At 42.2% G+C, this 16,149-nt stretch overlaps 1 protein-coding gene across 3 annotated transcripts in view; it reads right to left on the reverse strand.

The window, feature by feature from the left end:
• Nucleotides 1-361: 361 nt before the first annotated feature.
• Nucleotides 362-16,149, reverse strand: part of LOC134358505 (leucine-rich repeat-containing protein 20-like) — a 34,508-nt gene continuing 18,720 nt past the window's right edge. The window contains exons 5-7 of one of the 3 annotated variants that reach the window (XR_010020882.1): nt 5,449-5,600; nt 5,212-5,349; nt 362-1,476 (exon numbers count right to left, since the gene is read on the reverse strand). Coding sequence is in view for 2 of the 3 variants with exons in the window: in XM_063070798.1 (XP_062926868.1) it covers nt 7,835-7,968 (134 nt within the window). In the remaining variant the exon portion in view is untranslated. Of the gene's footprint in view, nt 1,477-5,211; nt 5,350-5,448; nt 5,601-5,921; nt 7,969-16,149 lie in introns of those variants that run through there. The other 2 variants (XM_063070799.1, XM_063070798.1) reach the window with 2 other exon arrangements.

A 16,149-nucleotide genomic window follows, 5' to 3' on the forward strand; every position in this document is an offset into this window, starting at 1 on the left:
TTGGTCACTGCCCATTAGATCAGGCTCAGGAGCAGACAATATCCTTGATAAAATTCTGAGGTGTTGTGGAGAGGGACCTCAGTCACAAATTCACTATCCCATCTCCCATATCTGAGAAGAGGGGGGGTCATTCCAAGTACCTCATATATACTTTCATCATGCCCATCTTCAAGAAAGGAGACAAATTTGATAGGTAACTTCAGAAGCATGGATAGGAGGCCCCTAATTATACTTAGCTGGTCCATCAGGCAAGCGAGATAGATTACAACACACATCAAAGTTGCTGGTAAACGCAGCAGGCCAGGCAGCATCTATTGGAAGAGTTTCAGTCGACGTTTCAGGCCGAGACCCTTCGTCAGGACTAACTGAAGGAAGAGTTAGTAAGAGATTTGAAAGTGAGAGGGGGAGGGGGAGATCCAAAAAAGCTAGATAGATTGTGTGCTCGATCCCAGACTCCCAAAACAGATATTTTACTCTGAGCTCTCAGACATGGCAAAATATAATTTGATTAACAGGAAAGATTTGAGGATTTTTCCAAAGCCTCCTTGAGAAAGTATAAGCTTACCATTAACTCCTGAGGATCCCTGGTAATGACCAAAGTAGGAAAGCAGCATTTAGATGGACTGGAAATCTTGTGTACATGCATTGGGAGTACACAGATATGCTCAGTTAATGGAAGATAAAGAGCATCACTTGGAAATGACCCGACCACTCTGTCAAGCACCTCTGGCCTCACATAGGTTTCATCCACAGAACTGAAGAAAAAGCAAGTCATCCTTGCACCAATGGAGTATTGTTATTGGCCAAACTAGTAGTCTTCTGAACACCCTATCACCCAGTACACATTATTGATGACAGTGCCAGTAGCATTATACTGTTGTATATTTAGCTATATGTTGTATATGAACTTTATATCAACTCATACATCTACAGAACATGTTTTTATCTGTTAATATTATTTTATGTGCTATATGTGAAATATGTATTAAGTTTTGCACCTTGGTCCTAGAGATACATTGTTTAATTTAGCTATATACATGTGTACTGTTGAATGTCAATAATCTTGAACTTGTACTTGTTTCGTATGCTTATATGATCAATATGTATACTACTTACACAATAAGATATGTACAAAAGTCTTTAGCATATGTAAAAAAGTTCTGTAAAGTGAAGATGCTTTCAAAAATATTGAAAGGAAAAGTTTCTAACTATAAAAAATTACTATGAAGGGCAGCAAACAGTAAAGAAAAAAAATACAATCAAATCAGTATTTGATGTGACCACACTTTGCCTTTAAAATTACATTACTTCTCTTAGGTACGCTGTCGGGCAGTTTTATAAGAAAATCAGTCAGTAGGTTGTTTCAAGCATCTTGGAGAACTTGCCACAGTTCTTCCGTAGACTTTGGCTGTCTTGCCTGCTTCTGTCTCTTCAGGTAATGATGTTAAGATTAGGTCTCTGTGGAGGCCATACCATCTGAAACCACATTAAAAAATCTAGGGTGTTTAAGAAAGTAACAGCGGTCAGGTCTCTGACACTGAGTCTGGCTCTGTGGCTCAGAAGGGAAGAGGGGAGAAGAGGCGAGCTGTGGTGATAGGGGATTTGTTAGAGGAACAGAAAGGAGGTTCTGTGGATGAGAACGAGATTCCCAGATGGTAGGTTGCCTTATGGGTACCAGGGTCCGGGACATCTCGGATCAAGACTTCAGGGTTTCTTAGTGGGAGGATGGGCAGCCAGAGGTCATGGCCATGACATAGGTAGGAATGGGGTAAGGTTCTGCAAAGTGAGTTCAGGGACTTTGGTGTTAAGTTAAAGGACAGGACCTCCAGGGTTGTCTTCTCAGTGTTACGAACCATGCCACCTGTTAGCAAGGCCATAAATAAGATCACAGTTTAACACAAGGCTAAGGAGTTGGTGTAGGAAGGAGATTTTCAGATCATTGAGCTCTCTTCCAGGGAAGGTGGGACTTGTATAGAGGAGATGGTTTGCACCTAAATTTAGGGGGGGGAGGGGCTAATATCCTAGCTGGAAGGATTACTAGTATTGTATGGGGAGGTTTAAACTGGAGATGCAGGGGGATGAGAACCAAAGTGCCAGAACAGATATTAGAGTGGTTGTGGAGGCACATATTGTTAAGGCCTCAGACAAAGCAAGGAAACAAAAGGTTGAGCACGGTGGGGCTAATGTTCTGAGCTGCAAATATTTCAACACAAAAAAGTATTGTAGGAAAGGCAGATGAGCTCAGGGCATGGATCAACACTTGGAATTATGGTATTGTGGCCATTAGTGAGACAGTTGCAGGAGGGGCAAGACCAGGAGCTCAATATTCCGGGGTTCTGTTGTTTTAGACATGATAGAGCAGGAGGGATTAAAGGGGAAGGGTGGTAGGGAAAATGTAACACAGTACTCAATCAGGACAGATTGGAGAACTCATCTAGTTGAGGATTTATGGGTGAAATTGAGGAATAAAAAAAGCATGACCACATAAATGGGACTATATTATAGACAACCCAACAGTTCACAGGATTTAGAAGAACAAACTTATAAAAAGATTGCAGCCTGTTGCAAGAAACATAAGGTTATGAAAATAGGTGACTTTTAACTTTTCATGTATTGACTGTGTCTCCCACCCTGAAACAGGACTAGATGTGACAGAGTTTGTCAGATGTATTCAGAAAAGTTTCCTTAATCAATACCTAGAAGTCCCAATGAGAGTGTGTGCAATACATGATCTATTAGGGAATGAGAGAGGGCAGGTGACAGAACTGTGTGTAGGAGATGACTTTGTACCTAGTGATCCATTAGTTTCAAAGTAAACATGGAAAAAGATGCGTCTGGTCGGCAGGTTGAAATTCTAAATTGGAGAAAGGTATCTTGATGGTATCAGAAAGGATCTGGCAAGTGTGGATTGGGACAGGCTGTTTTCTGGCAAAGGTTTACTTGGTAAATTAAGTGGGAGGCTTCAAAAGTAAAACTTTGGGAGTACAAGGCTTGTTTGCGTCTGTCAGAATAAAAATTACTGACAATAGGTTTAGGGAACTTGGTTTTCGAGAGATATTAATGCCCCGAATTTAAAAAAAAGTGCATAGCAGGTATAGGCAGGTAGAAACAAGTACATAAGGATATAAGAAATGCAAGAGAACACTTTAAATGAAGTCAGGAGGGCCAAAAGAAGGCATGAGGTTGCTGTAGTAGACAAAGTGTCGGAGAATCCTAAGGACTTCTATAAATATGTTAAGAGTAAAGTGATGCAAGGGACAAAACTGGTCCTCTGGAAGATCAGGATGGTAACCTATACATGGAGCCAAAAGAGATGAGGGAAATCTTAAATGGATTTTTGCATTTATATTTACTCAGGAGATGGACGCAGCAACGAGATCATTGACACTATACAGATTACACAGGAGGGGATGTTTGCTGTCTTGAGGCAAATCAGGGTGGACAACTTCCCAGGGCCTGACAAGGTGTTCCCTCAAACCCTGTGAGAGGCATGTGTAGAAATTGCAGTTGTCATGGCAGAAATATTTAAATCATCCTTAGTGACAGGTGAGGTACTGGAGGATTAGAGGATAGCTAATGTTGTTCTGCTGTTTAAGAACAGCTCTAAAAATAAACCAGAAAATTATAGGTTGGTGAGCCTGACATCAGTAGTGAGAATGTTATTAGAAGGTATTCTAAGGAACCAGATATATGAGTATTTGAATAGACAGGGATTGATTAGTTATCATCAGCATGGCTTTGTGCATGGTAGGTTGTGTCTAACCAAACTTAAAGAGTTTTTCGAGGAAGGTACCAGGAAAGTTGATGAAAGTAAGGCCTTTGATGTTGTATACATGGGGTTCAGCAAGACATTTGACAAGATCCCACATGGGAAGTGGTCAAGAAGGTTCAGTCGCTTGGTATTCAAGATGATGTGGTAAACTGGATTAGACATTGGCTTTGTGGGAGAAGCCGGAGAGTAGTCGTAGTTAGTTGCCTCTCTGACTGGAGGCCTGAACTAATAGAGACCTGCAGGGATCGATGCTGGGCCCATTGTTGTTTGTCATCTATATCAACAATCTGGACAATAATGTGGTTAACCGGATCAGCAAATTTGCAGATGACACCAAGACTGGGGCTTGCAGTGGGATCTGCACCAACTGAAAAATGGTTGAAAGATGACAGATGGAATTTAATGCAGACAAGTGTGAGGTGTTGCACTTTGGGAGGACCAACCAGGGTAGGTTGAACAGTGAGCAGTAGAACAAAGGGATCTGGGAATACACGTCCATAACTCATTGAAAGTGGTGTCACAAGTTGATAGGGTCATAAAGAAAGCTTTTGGCTTCTTGACCCTCATAAATCAATGTGTTGAGTACAGAAGGTGGGATGTTATGTTGAAGTTGTTTCAAGTGGTGGTGAGGCTTCAGACCATAAAATATAGGAGCAGAATTAGGCCATTTGGCCCATCAGTTCTCCCCCCACAATTTGGGTATTGTGTACAGTTTTGGTCACCTATGTGTAGGAAAGATGTAAGAGGCTGAAAGAGTACAGAGAAAATTTACAAGGATATTGCTGGGACTGGAGGACCTGAGTTACAAGGAAAGATTGAATAGGTTAGAATCTTATTTCTTGGAACGTAGAAGATTGAGGGGAGATTTGACAGAGGTATACAAAATTATGAGGGGTATAGATAGGGTAAATGCAAACAGGCTTTTTCCACTGAGGTTGGGTGAGACTACAAAGAGAGATCATGGGTTAAGGGTGAAAGATGAAATGTTTAAGGGGAACATGAAGGGAAACTTCTTCATCCAGAGGGTGGTGAAAGTGTGGAACAAGCTGCTAGCACAAGTGGTGTGAGCAGTTTTGATTTCAACATTTAAGAGAAGTTTTGATAGATACATGGATAGGATGGGTATGGAATGCTATGGTCTGGGTGCAGGTTGATGGGACAAGGCAGTTTAAATAGTTTGGCATGGACTAGAAGGAACAAAGGGTCTGTTTCTGTGCTGTAGTCTTCTGTGACTCTAAGACTTTGCACATTACTGTTTGATACTATATATCATACATTTCAGTATGTCATAAGAGTCATACAGCATGGAAACAGGACCTTCAGGCCAAATGGTCCATGCTGACCAAGATGGACTGGTCAAGCCAATCCTACTTGTCAGAGTTTCATCGATAACCTACTGAACTAGTCCAATCCAAATGTTTTTTCAAATGTTATTGTACCTGCATCAACCGCTTCTCTGGCAGCTCATTCCATATACAGGGCATACCACCTGTGTGAAACAAACTTGCCCTTCAGGTTCCTATTAAATCTTTTCCTCTTTCTTCTCCCCTCTTCCATTGGCCAGAAGATACAAAAGCCTGAAAGCACATACCACACGTCTCACAATAGACCACTGTTAAAAAAACAATTGAATAGTTCTCCAGTACAGTAAGATGGACTCTTGACCTCATAATCACCTCATTATCATCTTGCACCTTATTGTTTTCTTGCTCTGTACTTTCTCTGTAGATGTTGCACTTTATTCTGCATTGTATGATTATTGTACCTTGTTCTCCCTCCGTGTAGCATGTAATGATTTTGAACACTTCCATAAAATCATCTCTTTTTCCTTGGAGAGAAGGCATTGAGTTATGACAACATCCTTGTAATATTTTCTTCACTCTTTCCAGTTACATAACATCTTTCCTATAGCAAGGTGACCAGAACTGAACACAGTACACCGACTGCGATCTCACCAGCGTCCTGCACGACCACACCATGACTTCCCAGCTTCTCCTGACTGATTAAGGTCAGTGCTTCAAAATTTGTAGGACAAGAACACTGATGCAGGGGGCACCACTGTGCATCCATTCATCGCCGGTGAATCACTGGGCATAACGAGAACTTTACAAGAATCAAACACAACAGTGCTTTAATTCAAATTGCAAAAAATTCAATGCAATCATGCAATTATTTTTAATCAACTTGGCAACACTACATCAAAAAAAACTCTCCAGCTCATGGGCGATGCACTTCCAGTGAAAGTTCTTCAGTGACAGACTTCACAGAGATATAACCAAAAGTTTACCAAAGAAAACAGATTTTTCTCTGCATTTCATATAGTTACTGCTCAATTGCATATAATTTGTATTCAAAATTTGTTTTAATCTTGTCAGTTATAAACCCAAACACAAGATATTCTGCAGATAAAGTGCTGAAGGAACTCAGCAGGTGAGGCAGCATTTATGGAGTGGAACAAAATATTGATGTTTCATGTCGAGACTCTGTGTCAGTTATAAATCCAAATAGTTAACAATATAATTGCTTTGCCTCTAAGGGGGAAAAAATCTCATATGTCACATTAAAACTCAGAATTCAGCACAATCATTGAACATTTCATTGTTAATCTGAAGAAACGACGATTCACACACACACACAAACTGCTGGGAGAACTCAGTAGGCCAGGCAGCATCTATGATGCCACACTCAGGTTGGATGAGTAACACCTTATATTCCATCTGGGTAGCCTCCAACCTTATGGCATGAAAATCAATTTCTGGAACTTTTGGTAATTGTCTCCCTCTCCTTCACCATTCCCCATTTGCATTTTTCCTCTCACTTTATCCACTTACTTGCCCATCACCTTTGGTGTTCCTTCCCTGTTTCTTTCTTCCATGGCCTTCTGTCCTCTCCTATCAGATCCCCCCTTCTCCGGTTCTGTATCTCTTTCACCTTTCAACTTTGTTTCCAGCCAGGGGGTCAGTGTGGACATGGTGGAGGATTACAAATACCTGGGGATATGAATTGACAATAAACTGGACTGGTCAAAGAACACCGAGGCTGTCTGCAAGAAGGGTCAGAGCTGTCTCTATTTCCTGAGGAGACTGAGGTCCTTTAACATCTGCCGGACGATGCTGAGGATGTTCTACGAGTCTGTGGTGGCCAGTGCTATCATGTTTGCTGTTGTGTGCTGGGGCAGCAGGCTGAGGGTAGCAGACACCAACAGAATCAACAAACTCATTCGTAAGGCCAGTGATGTTGTGGGGATGGAACTGGACTCTCTGACGGTGGCGTCTGAAAAGAGGATGCTGTCCAAGTTGCATGCCATCTTGGTCAATGTCTCCCATCCACTACATAATGTACTGGGTGGGCACAGGAGTACATTCAGCCAGAGACTCATTCCACCGAGATGCAGCACAGAGTGTCATAGGAGGTCATTCCTGCCTGTGGCCATCAAACTTTACAACTCCTCCCTTGGAAGGTCAGACACCCTAAACCAATAGGCTGGTCCTGGACCTATTTCATAATTTACTGGCATAATTTACATATTACTATTTAACTATTTATGGTTCTATTACTATTTATTATTTATGGTGCAAATGTAACGAAAAACAATTTCCCCCGGGATCAATAAAGTATGACTATGACTAACTTCCCAGCTTCACTTCACCTCTCCACCCCGCTTCCCAGTTTCATCTATCACCTTGTGTTCCTTCCTCCCCTCCCTCCACCTTCTTACTCTGACACCTCGTCTTTTCTCCAACCCTGATGAGAAACGTCATCTATGCTCTTTTCCACAGATGTTGCCTGGCCTGCTGAATTCCTCCAGCATTTTGTGTGCATGTTGCTGGGATTTCCAGCATCTGCAGATTTTCTCTTGTTTGTAAGCAATGATTCACACTTTTTCCATTGTCAGATAATCACCAGTGGGTCTCCACACACCAGATATTCTGGCAAACAACAAATTTAGCTACATGTAATCCAAATCCTGGGGAGGTGCCGCAGTCACGAAGACAGAGCAGTTGCGTGGCACATGGCAATGTTCACTTCAAACATCAAAGTTCTGATTCTAATCCACATTAACTATTCAACTGTTAACAGCAATTCAAATTTTAATTCGATTTGTTCAACTGCTAGGGTTTCTCTGTTCAGAGGGTTTAATTTCATATTTAGCAACTTGAGGGAAGGCATAGAACTGAGGGTCTCAAGTGGCATCTCTGAAAAAACAAAAAAAATAATTTTACTATAACATGCAATAAACTTGAACAATCCAAATGTGCTTAATTTCTGACCATTATTTCTCCCTCACCACTAATAACGTACATTGGTTATTTAATTTGCTGCAGCAAGTTTGATCTTGCTGTGCAACACACAATTCCCACATTTCCTTAATGTAATATATCACAGTTCAGTGTTTGAAGGGAAGATGCATTTGGAATTCAGCATTAAAATCCCAATGAGCATCACAGAATGCCAGGAGAGAAAACTGACAATTCTACATTGATCACCAACAGGTATTCCTTCAACTCCAGACGATAGAGAAGGATACACACTTTCTCTCTTTCCTCTACAAGTTTTCAGCCTCCTGAACAGCTCCATGCAACAGGATAAAACTGGGTCCAAATGCCAGACACCAGTAGCTTGATACATCTGCTTTGTAAAATGTTTTGTTACCAACTCAGAAAGGATGGCAGGAGCAAAGAAGTCCACTAGGGGTCGAGTCACTTCTCTGTGGACAAACTAGGACTTCAGTTGATGACTCAGGTATGTGTATATTACTCATATACGCAAGTCTGCTAATGTCCACTAGAAATTGGGATTATGGTTTTCAAATGAATAATCAACTAAGATAGTACCCAATGGTCAAGCAGGCTTCAAGTGCTGAATGGCCTGTTCATGTTCCTATTTACTGTTTCTATGCTGGTTAAGAATTGCTTAAACTGTTATTCACTGATCAAGAACCTGCAGATGCTTAAAAGCTGAAATAAAATTTTTAAAGTGTGGAGTAATCAGCAAGCCAGGCAACATATGTGGAAAGGTTTATTCTCCGGAAACCTTTGTCCTATCCAACCCTTCAGCACCCTCCCTGCATCTTCAAACCAACCTGTTTTCTCACATTCCAGTTGTGATGAAGGGTTGTTGACCTGAAGCATTACCTCTGTTTCTCTAATCACGGATGCTACCTGACCTGCTGAGTGTTACCAGCATTTTCTGTTCTTTGCCAAGTTAAATTGCTTAAAATACTAACATCAAAGCTCATCATCAATGTTCCTCCTTTCCTCACACACTTTATAAACCAGAAATGACAACATTACAACTTGAGGGGGAAGCAGCATGAGGAGTCACACAGAATTAGAATGAGAGATGCAGTGTGAAAACTGGCCCTTCACCAAGCAAATCCATACTGATCAACAAACATCCACTTTTACACTATTTCTACCCTTAACCAATTTTATTCTCCCCACATTTGTTTCAGCTTCCCCCTAGATTCCTCGACTTGGCTTGTGTAGGGCCATTTCACAGCAACCAGTTAGCATGCCAGCCCATGTCTTTGGGGTGTGGGAAGAACCCCGCATGGTCACAGGAGAATGTGGAAACTTCACACAGACAGCAATAGACAATAGATGCAGGAGTAGGCTATTCAGCCCTTCGAGCCAGCACCGCCATTCACTGTGATCATGGCTGATCATCCTCAATCAGTACCCTTTTCCTGCCTTCTCCCCATATCCCTTGACTCTGCTATCTTTAAGAGCTCTATCTAACTCTTTCTTGAAAGAATCCAGAGAATTGGCCTCCACTGCCTTCTGAGGCAGAGCATTCCACAGAACCACAACCCTCTGTGTGAAAAAGTTTTTCCTCAATTCCGTTCTAAAACTTATTCTTAAACTGTGGCCTCTGGTTCTGGACTCCCCCAACATCAGGAACATGTTTCCTGCCTCTAGCATGTCCAATCCCTTAATAATCTTATATGTTTCAATCAGATCCCCTCTCATCCTTCTAAATTCCAGTGTATACAAGCCCGGTCGCTCCAATCTTTCAACAGATGACAGTCCCGCCATCCCAGGAATTAACCTCGTGAACCTATGCTGCACTCCCTCAATAGCTAGAATGTCCTTCCTCAAATTTGGAGACCAAAACTGTACATGATACTCTAGGGTGTGGTCTCACCAGGGTCCTGTACAACTGCAGAAGGACCTCTTTGCTCCTATACTCAACTCCCTTTGTTATGAAGGCCAACATGCCATTAGCTTTCTTCACTGCCTGCTGTACCTGCATGCTTACTTTCAGTGACTGATGAACAAGGACACCTAGATCTCATTGTACTTCCCCTTTTCCTAACTTGACACCATTCAGGTAGTATTCTGCCTTCCTGGTCTTGCCACCAAAGTGGATAACCTCACATTTATCCACATTAAACTGCATCTGCCATGCATCTGCCCACTCACCCAACCTGTCCAAGTCACCCTGCATTCTCACAATATCATCCTCACATTTCACACTGCCACCCAGCTTTGTGTCATCTGCAAATTTGCTAATGTTACTTTTAATCCCTTCATCTGAATCATTAATGTATATTGTAAATAGCTGCGGTCCCAGCACCGAGCCTTGCGGTACCCCACTAGTCACTGCCTGCCATTCTGAAAAGGACCCATTAATCCCTACTCTTTGTTTCCTGTCTGCCAACCAATTTTCTATCCATGTCAGTACCCTACCCGTGAGGTCAGGACTGAACAACATTTCTGGGACTATGAAGCAAGAGCATTACTAACTGTATCACTGCACAAGGTGTGTCCAGCTTATCTTATAGCCTTTTCCTTTCTTATTGGTGCCACCTCACCATAGACAACCACACTGATCCTTAAGGGGGTCTATTCTCTTAGTTACCCTTTTGTTCTTAACAAACTTGTGGAATTTCTTCTGATGAACCCCACTGGACACAGACTCCAATCCAAGAAAAGATCCATTTATTCTTCTTTCTAGTTTCTATCCTTGAACTAATCCTCAATCCACATCAGTATATAACACAAAGTGCAATGTGTTCCAACCTTGATCGATAGTACCTTGTGTGGCAGCTTATTAAAAACAATAAGACCATGAGACATAGGGTCAGAAGTAGGCTATTCAGCCTATCAAGTCTGCTCCACCATACCATCATGGCTGATTTATTAACCCTCTCACTATTCTCCTGCCTTCTCCCTGTAACCTTTGACACCTTTACTAATCAAGAACCTGCCAAGCTCAACTTTAAATGTACCCAATGACTTGGCCTCCACAGTCAAAGTAAAATTTATTATCAGAGTACATACATGTCACCACATACAACCCTGAGATTCTTTTTCTACGGGCATACTTAGCAAATCTGTCAAACAGTAACTACACATGACCAATGGACAACACACTGTGCAAATGCAGATATAAATACATAGCAATAAATAACACGCGTGAAATAACAAGATAAAGGAGTCCTTAAATGAGCGTAGTTATCCCATTTTGTTCAAGAACCTGATGCTTGAGAGGTAGTAACTGTTCTTGAACCCAATGGCACAGCCGTTGGTGGCAATGAATTCCACAGATTCACCATCCTCTGGCTAAATACATTCATCCTGGTCTCTATTCTAAAGATATGACTTCTATTCTCAGGCTGTACCCTCTGGTTCAGTACTCCCCGAATACATCCTCTCCACATCCATCTTGGCCTTTCAGTATTCGATAGGTTTCAATGAGTTATTCATTCAATGCCTCATTCTTCTAAACTCCAGCAAGTACAGACTCAGAGCCATCAAACACACTTTGTATTAATTCCCAAAATCATTCTAATGAACTTCCTCTGGAGCCTCTCCAACACTAGCACATCTTTTCTTGGATAAGAGGCCCAAAACTGCTCACAATACCCCAACAGCAGTCTGACCAATGCCTTATAAAGTATAAGCATTACATCCTTACTTTTATATTCTAGTCCTCTCAAAATGAATGCTAACGTTGCATTTGCAACTCAACCTTCAAGTTAACCTTTAGGGAATCATGCATGAGGACTCCCAAGTACCTTTGCACCTCTGATTTCTGAATTTTCTCCCCATTTATAAAATAGTCTGTGACTTTATTTCTTCAGCAAAAGTGCATGACCATACACTTCACTACACTATCTGCCACTTCTTTGCCCATTCTCCTCATCCATCTAGGTCCTTCTGCACACTCCCTTCCTCCTCAACACTACCTTCTCCTCCACCTATCTTCCTATCATCCACAAACCTAGCAACAAAGTCATCAATGAAGGGAAGCGGTCCCAACACTGACCCCTGTGGAACACCACTAGTCACTGGCAGTGAACCAGAGAAGCCCCCCTCCTTCAGTCCCACTCTGTCTCCTGCCAGTCAGTCAATCTTCCATCCATGCTAGTATCTTTCCTGTAGTAACATGGATTCTCATCTTGTTAAGCAGCCTCATGTGTGACATCTTGTCAAAGGCCTTCTGAAAATCTAAGTAAACAATATCCACTGACTCTCCTTTGTCTATCCTCAATGAATTCCAACAGATTTGTCAGGCAAGATTTCCCTTTCTAGAAACCATACTGACTTTGGCCAATTTTATCATGTGCCTACAAGTACCCCAAACTTCATCCTTAATAGTGGACTCCAGCACCTTCCAAACCATTGAAGTCAGGCTAAGTAGTGTATTCCTGCCTTTTGCCACCTTCCCTTCTGAAAGAGTGGAGTGATATTTGCAATTTTCCAGTCCTACAGAACCATTCCAGAATTTAGTGATTCATGAAAGCTCACTACTTATGCCTCTACAATCTCTTCAGCCACCTCTTTCTTAATCCTGAAGTGTTATCCACTGGTCCAGGTGACCTATCTACCTTCAGATTTTTCAGCTTCCCTAGCACCTTCTCCTTAGTAATAGCAACTACACTCACTTCTGGCCCCTGACACTCTCAAATTTCTGGTATACTTTTGTTGTCTTCCACAACAAAGACACAAAATACTTAAGTTCATCTATCATTTGTCTCCTCCATTACTATCTCTCCAGTGTCATTTCCCTGCGGTCCAATATTACTCATGCCTCATTTTTACTCTTTATATATCTGAAAAAAATTTCTCATATCCTCTTTTATATTATTGGCTAGTTTACCTTCATATTTCATCTTTTCTTTCCTTCCCACTATATTTTACTCTATTATATGCCCTCTTTTGCTTTTCTGCTATCTTTGGCTTTCCTTGTCAGCCCCAGTTGCCTCATCCTTTCTTTACAATACTTCTTCGTTGAGATGTATCCATCCTGCACCTTCTGAATTGCTCCCAGAAACTCCTGCCATTGTTGTTCTGCCATCATTCCTGCTAGTGTTTCTTCCAATAAACTTTGGCCTGCTCCTCTCTCATGCTTCTGTAAATCCCTTTACTCCACTGTAATACTGAGATCTTTTATCTTCTCTGTCTCAAACTGCAGGGCGAATTCTATCATAATTATGATCACTGTCTCTGAAGGCTTCCTTTAAACTCCCTAATCAAAATCCGGTTCATTACACAGCACCCAATCCAGAATTGCCTTTCCCCCAGTGAACTCAACAGAAGCCATCTCTTAAGCATTCTACAAATTCCCCGTCTTGGGATCCAACACCAGCTTGATTTTCCCAATATACATGCATATTGAAATCCCCATCACTATCATTACATTCCTTTTCTATCTTCCATTGTAATTTGTATCCCAAATCCTGGGGACTATTCGGAGGCCTGGCTGTATTTAACACCCTTCAGGGACTTTTTAACCTTTGCAGTTTCTTAACTTTATCTACAAGGATTCTGCATCTTTTAATACTACAGAACTGCAAAAGTCTTACATACATATATATAGCTAGGGTACCTAATACTTTTGAACAGAACTATAGCAATTGTATCGCACTTTACCGCTGCCGCAAAAAAAATTATGACATATGTGAGTCATGATAAACCTGATTTTGATATGGGTCTCCATTGTGGACTGAGAGTGGGAAAGGGGCAGGGAGAGGGGAATCATGGTTGGGAAAAGGGGAAGGGAGAAGGGAGGGATCCGGGAGCACCAGAAGAACATTATGCGATGATCAATAAACCAATTGTTTGGAATCAAATGACCTTGCCAAGTGTTTCAAGGCTGGGTGTGTCTGCACCCATGCCACACCCCCCCCACCCCTGGCACTCTTCTGCCATCTGTCCCACACCCCTCACCATCTCCAACATCCTTTCCTCCTGCCACATTTACAAACTTGCACTCCGCTCCACATTGACAAATACAGTACTGTGCAAAGGTCTGAGGCACCCGAGCTATATATATGTGCCCGAGACTTTGCACAGTACTGTATGCTACCTCTTTCTAAGGATTCAATTTCATTTTTACCAAGAAAGGCACCCATCCCCTCCACCTACCTGTCTATCCTTTCAATACAATGTGTATCCTTGGATGTTAAGCTCTGAACTATGATCTTCTTTCAGCCACTACGCAGTGATGCCCACAATGTCATATCTTCCCATCTCTAAATGCGCTAAAAGATCATCTACCTTATTCTGTATACTGTGCGCATTCAAATGTAACACCTTCGGCCCTGTATTCATCATCCTTTTTGATCTTGCCCCCGTGTTGTACTTCAACTCATCCCACTGACTGCAATTTTGCTCTGTCATCTGCTTGTCCTTCCTCACAGTCTCACCACACACTGCATCTACTTGTTTATCAACTGCCCCATGCTCAGCCACATCACTCCGGTTCCCATCCCTTGCCAAATTAGTTTAAACCAGCGGTCCCCAACCACCAGGCCGCAAAGCATGTGCTACCAGGCCGTGAGGAAAAAATATGAGTCAGCTGCACCTTTCCTCATTCCCTGTCACGCACTGTTGAACTTGAACATAGGGTTGCCAACTGTCCCGTATTTGCCGGGATATCCTGTATATTGGGCTAAATTGGTTTGTCCTGTATTTCCCCTGCTAAGGTAGAGCGTTCCTATGAAACCTTTCGTGTCGAAAGGGTGTAAAGCGAAGAAGCAATTACCACTAATTTATATGTGAAAAATTTTTGAGCGCTCCCAGACCCAAAAAATAACCTAACAAATCATACCAAATAACACATAAAACCAAAAATAAATAACACTAACGTAGAGTAAAAGCAGGAATGATACAATAAATACACAGCCTATATAAAGTAAAAATAATGTATGTACAGTTTAGTCGGGAAGATGAAGGCAAAACCGATTTGTGGGGAAAAAAAATCGGCACGTACGCGCATGCGCACATTACGCATGTGCACGCAGGTGCCTGCACAAGGCTTCATGGTCATGGTAGTCTTTCCTGGGGTAAAGTATCCTAGGATTTGACTGCTACTTTTGTCCTTTATTTGGGAGTGAGAAAGTAGGCAACCCTAACTGTAAAAGACATGTTGAGGTGAGTTTAACCCTACTTGAACACACCCCCTCCCCTTGGTCAGCCGGTCCGCAAGAATATTGTCAATATTAAACCGGTCAGCGGTGCAAAAAAGGTTGGGGACCCCTGGTTTAAACCCTCCCAACAGCTTGAGCAAACCTGCCCAAAAGGATATTGGTCCCCCTCACTTACAGCAGGAGTTCCTACTCTTCAGCTTTCTACCTAACTCCCCATATTCTCTCTTCAGGACCTCCTCCTTTTTCCAACTTATATCATTGGTACCAATATGTACCATGACATCCAACTGCTCACCCTCCCACTTCATAGTGCTGTAGACCTGATCTGAGACATCCCTGACCCTGGGACCTGGGAGGCAAAATATTATCAGGATTTAATTTTCATGTCTACCGAATTTCCTGTCTGTCCCTCTAGGTATGGAATCTCCGATCACTACAGCACTCCTCTTTTTCCCCCTTCCCTTCTGAGCCACAAAACTAGTCTCAATGCCAGAGATCCAATTGCCTTGGCTACCCCCCATAGATTGTTCCCCCCAACAATATTCAAAGCAGTATACTTATGACTGAGGGGGATGGCTACAGGGTTACTCTGCACGGACTGTCTATTCCCTTTCCCTCTCCTGACAGTCACCCAGAGACCTGCATCCTACAACTCAAGGGTGACGACCTCCCTGTTGCTCTATCTATTACATTCTCCCATATCAGCTAAAGGTCATCGAGCTGCAGCTCCAGTTCCTTACACTCCCTAAGGAGCTGCAGCTCAATACACTTCATGCAGCTGTCGTTATCAGGGAGATTTGAAGTCTCCGAGAGTTCCCACATCTCACACAAAGACCATACCTCTAACTCTGGACCCATTCTTATTGCACAACCTATATACAAATCAACAAAGCATGGGGGGGGAGGGGGGAACTTACTAAAAACTTACTTAGAACCTCTGCATGGGCTTGCCCAATCCTGTTCTTGCCAAATCCTACCACTCTAACAATGGTCCACT

Source organism: Mobula hypostoma, chromosome 18 (assembly GCF_963921235.1).
Source record: "Mobula hypostoma chromosome 18, sMobHyp1.1, whole genome shotgun sequence".
Classification (NCBI taxonomy): Eukaryota; Metazoa; Chordata; class Chondrichthyes; order Myliobatiformes; family Myliobatidae; genus Mobula; species Mobula hypostoma.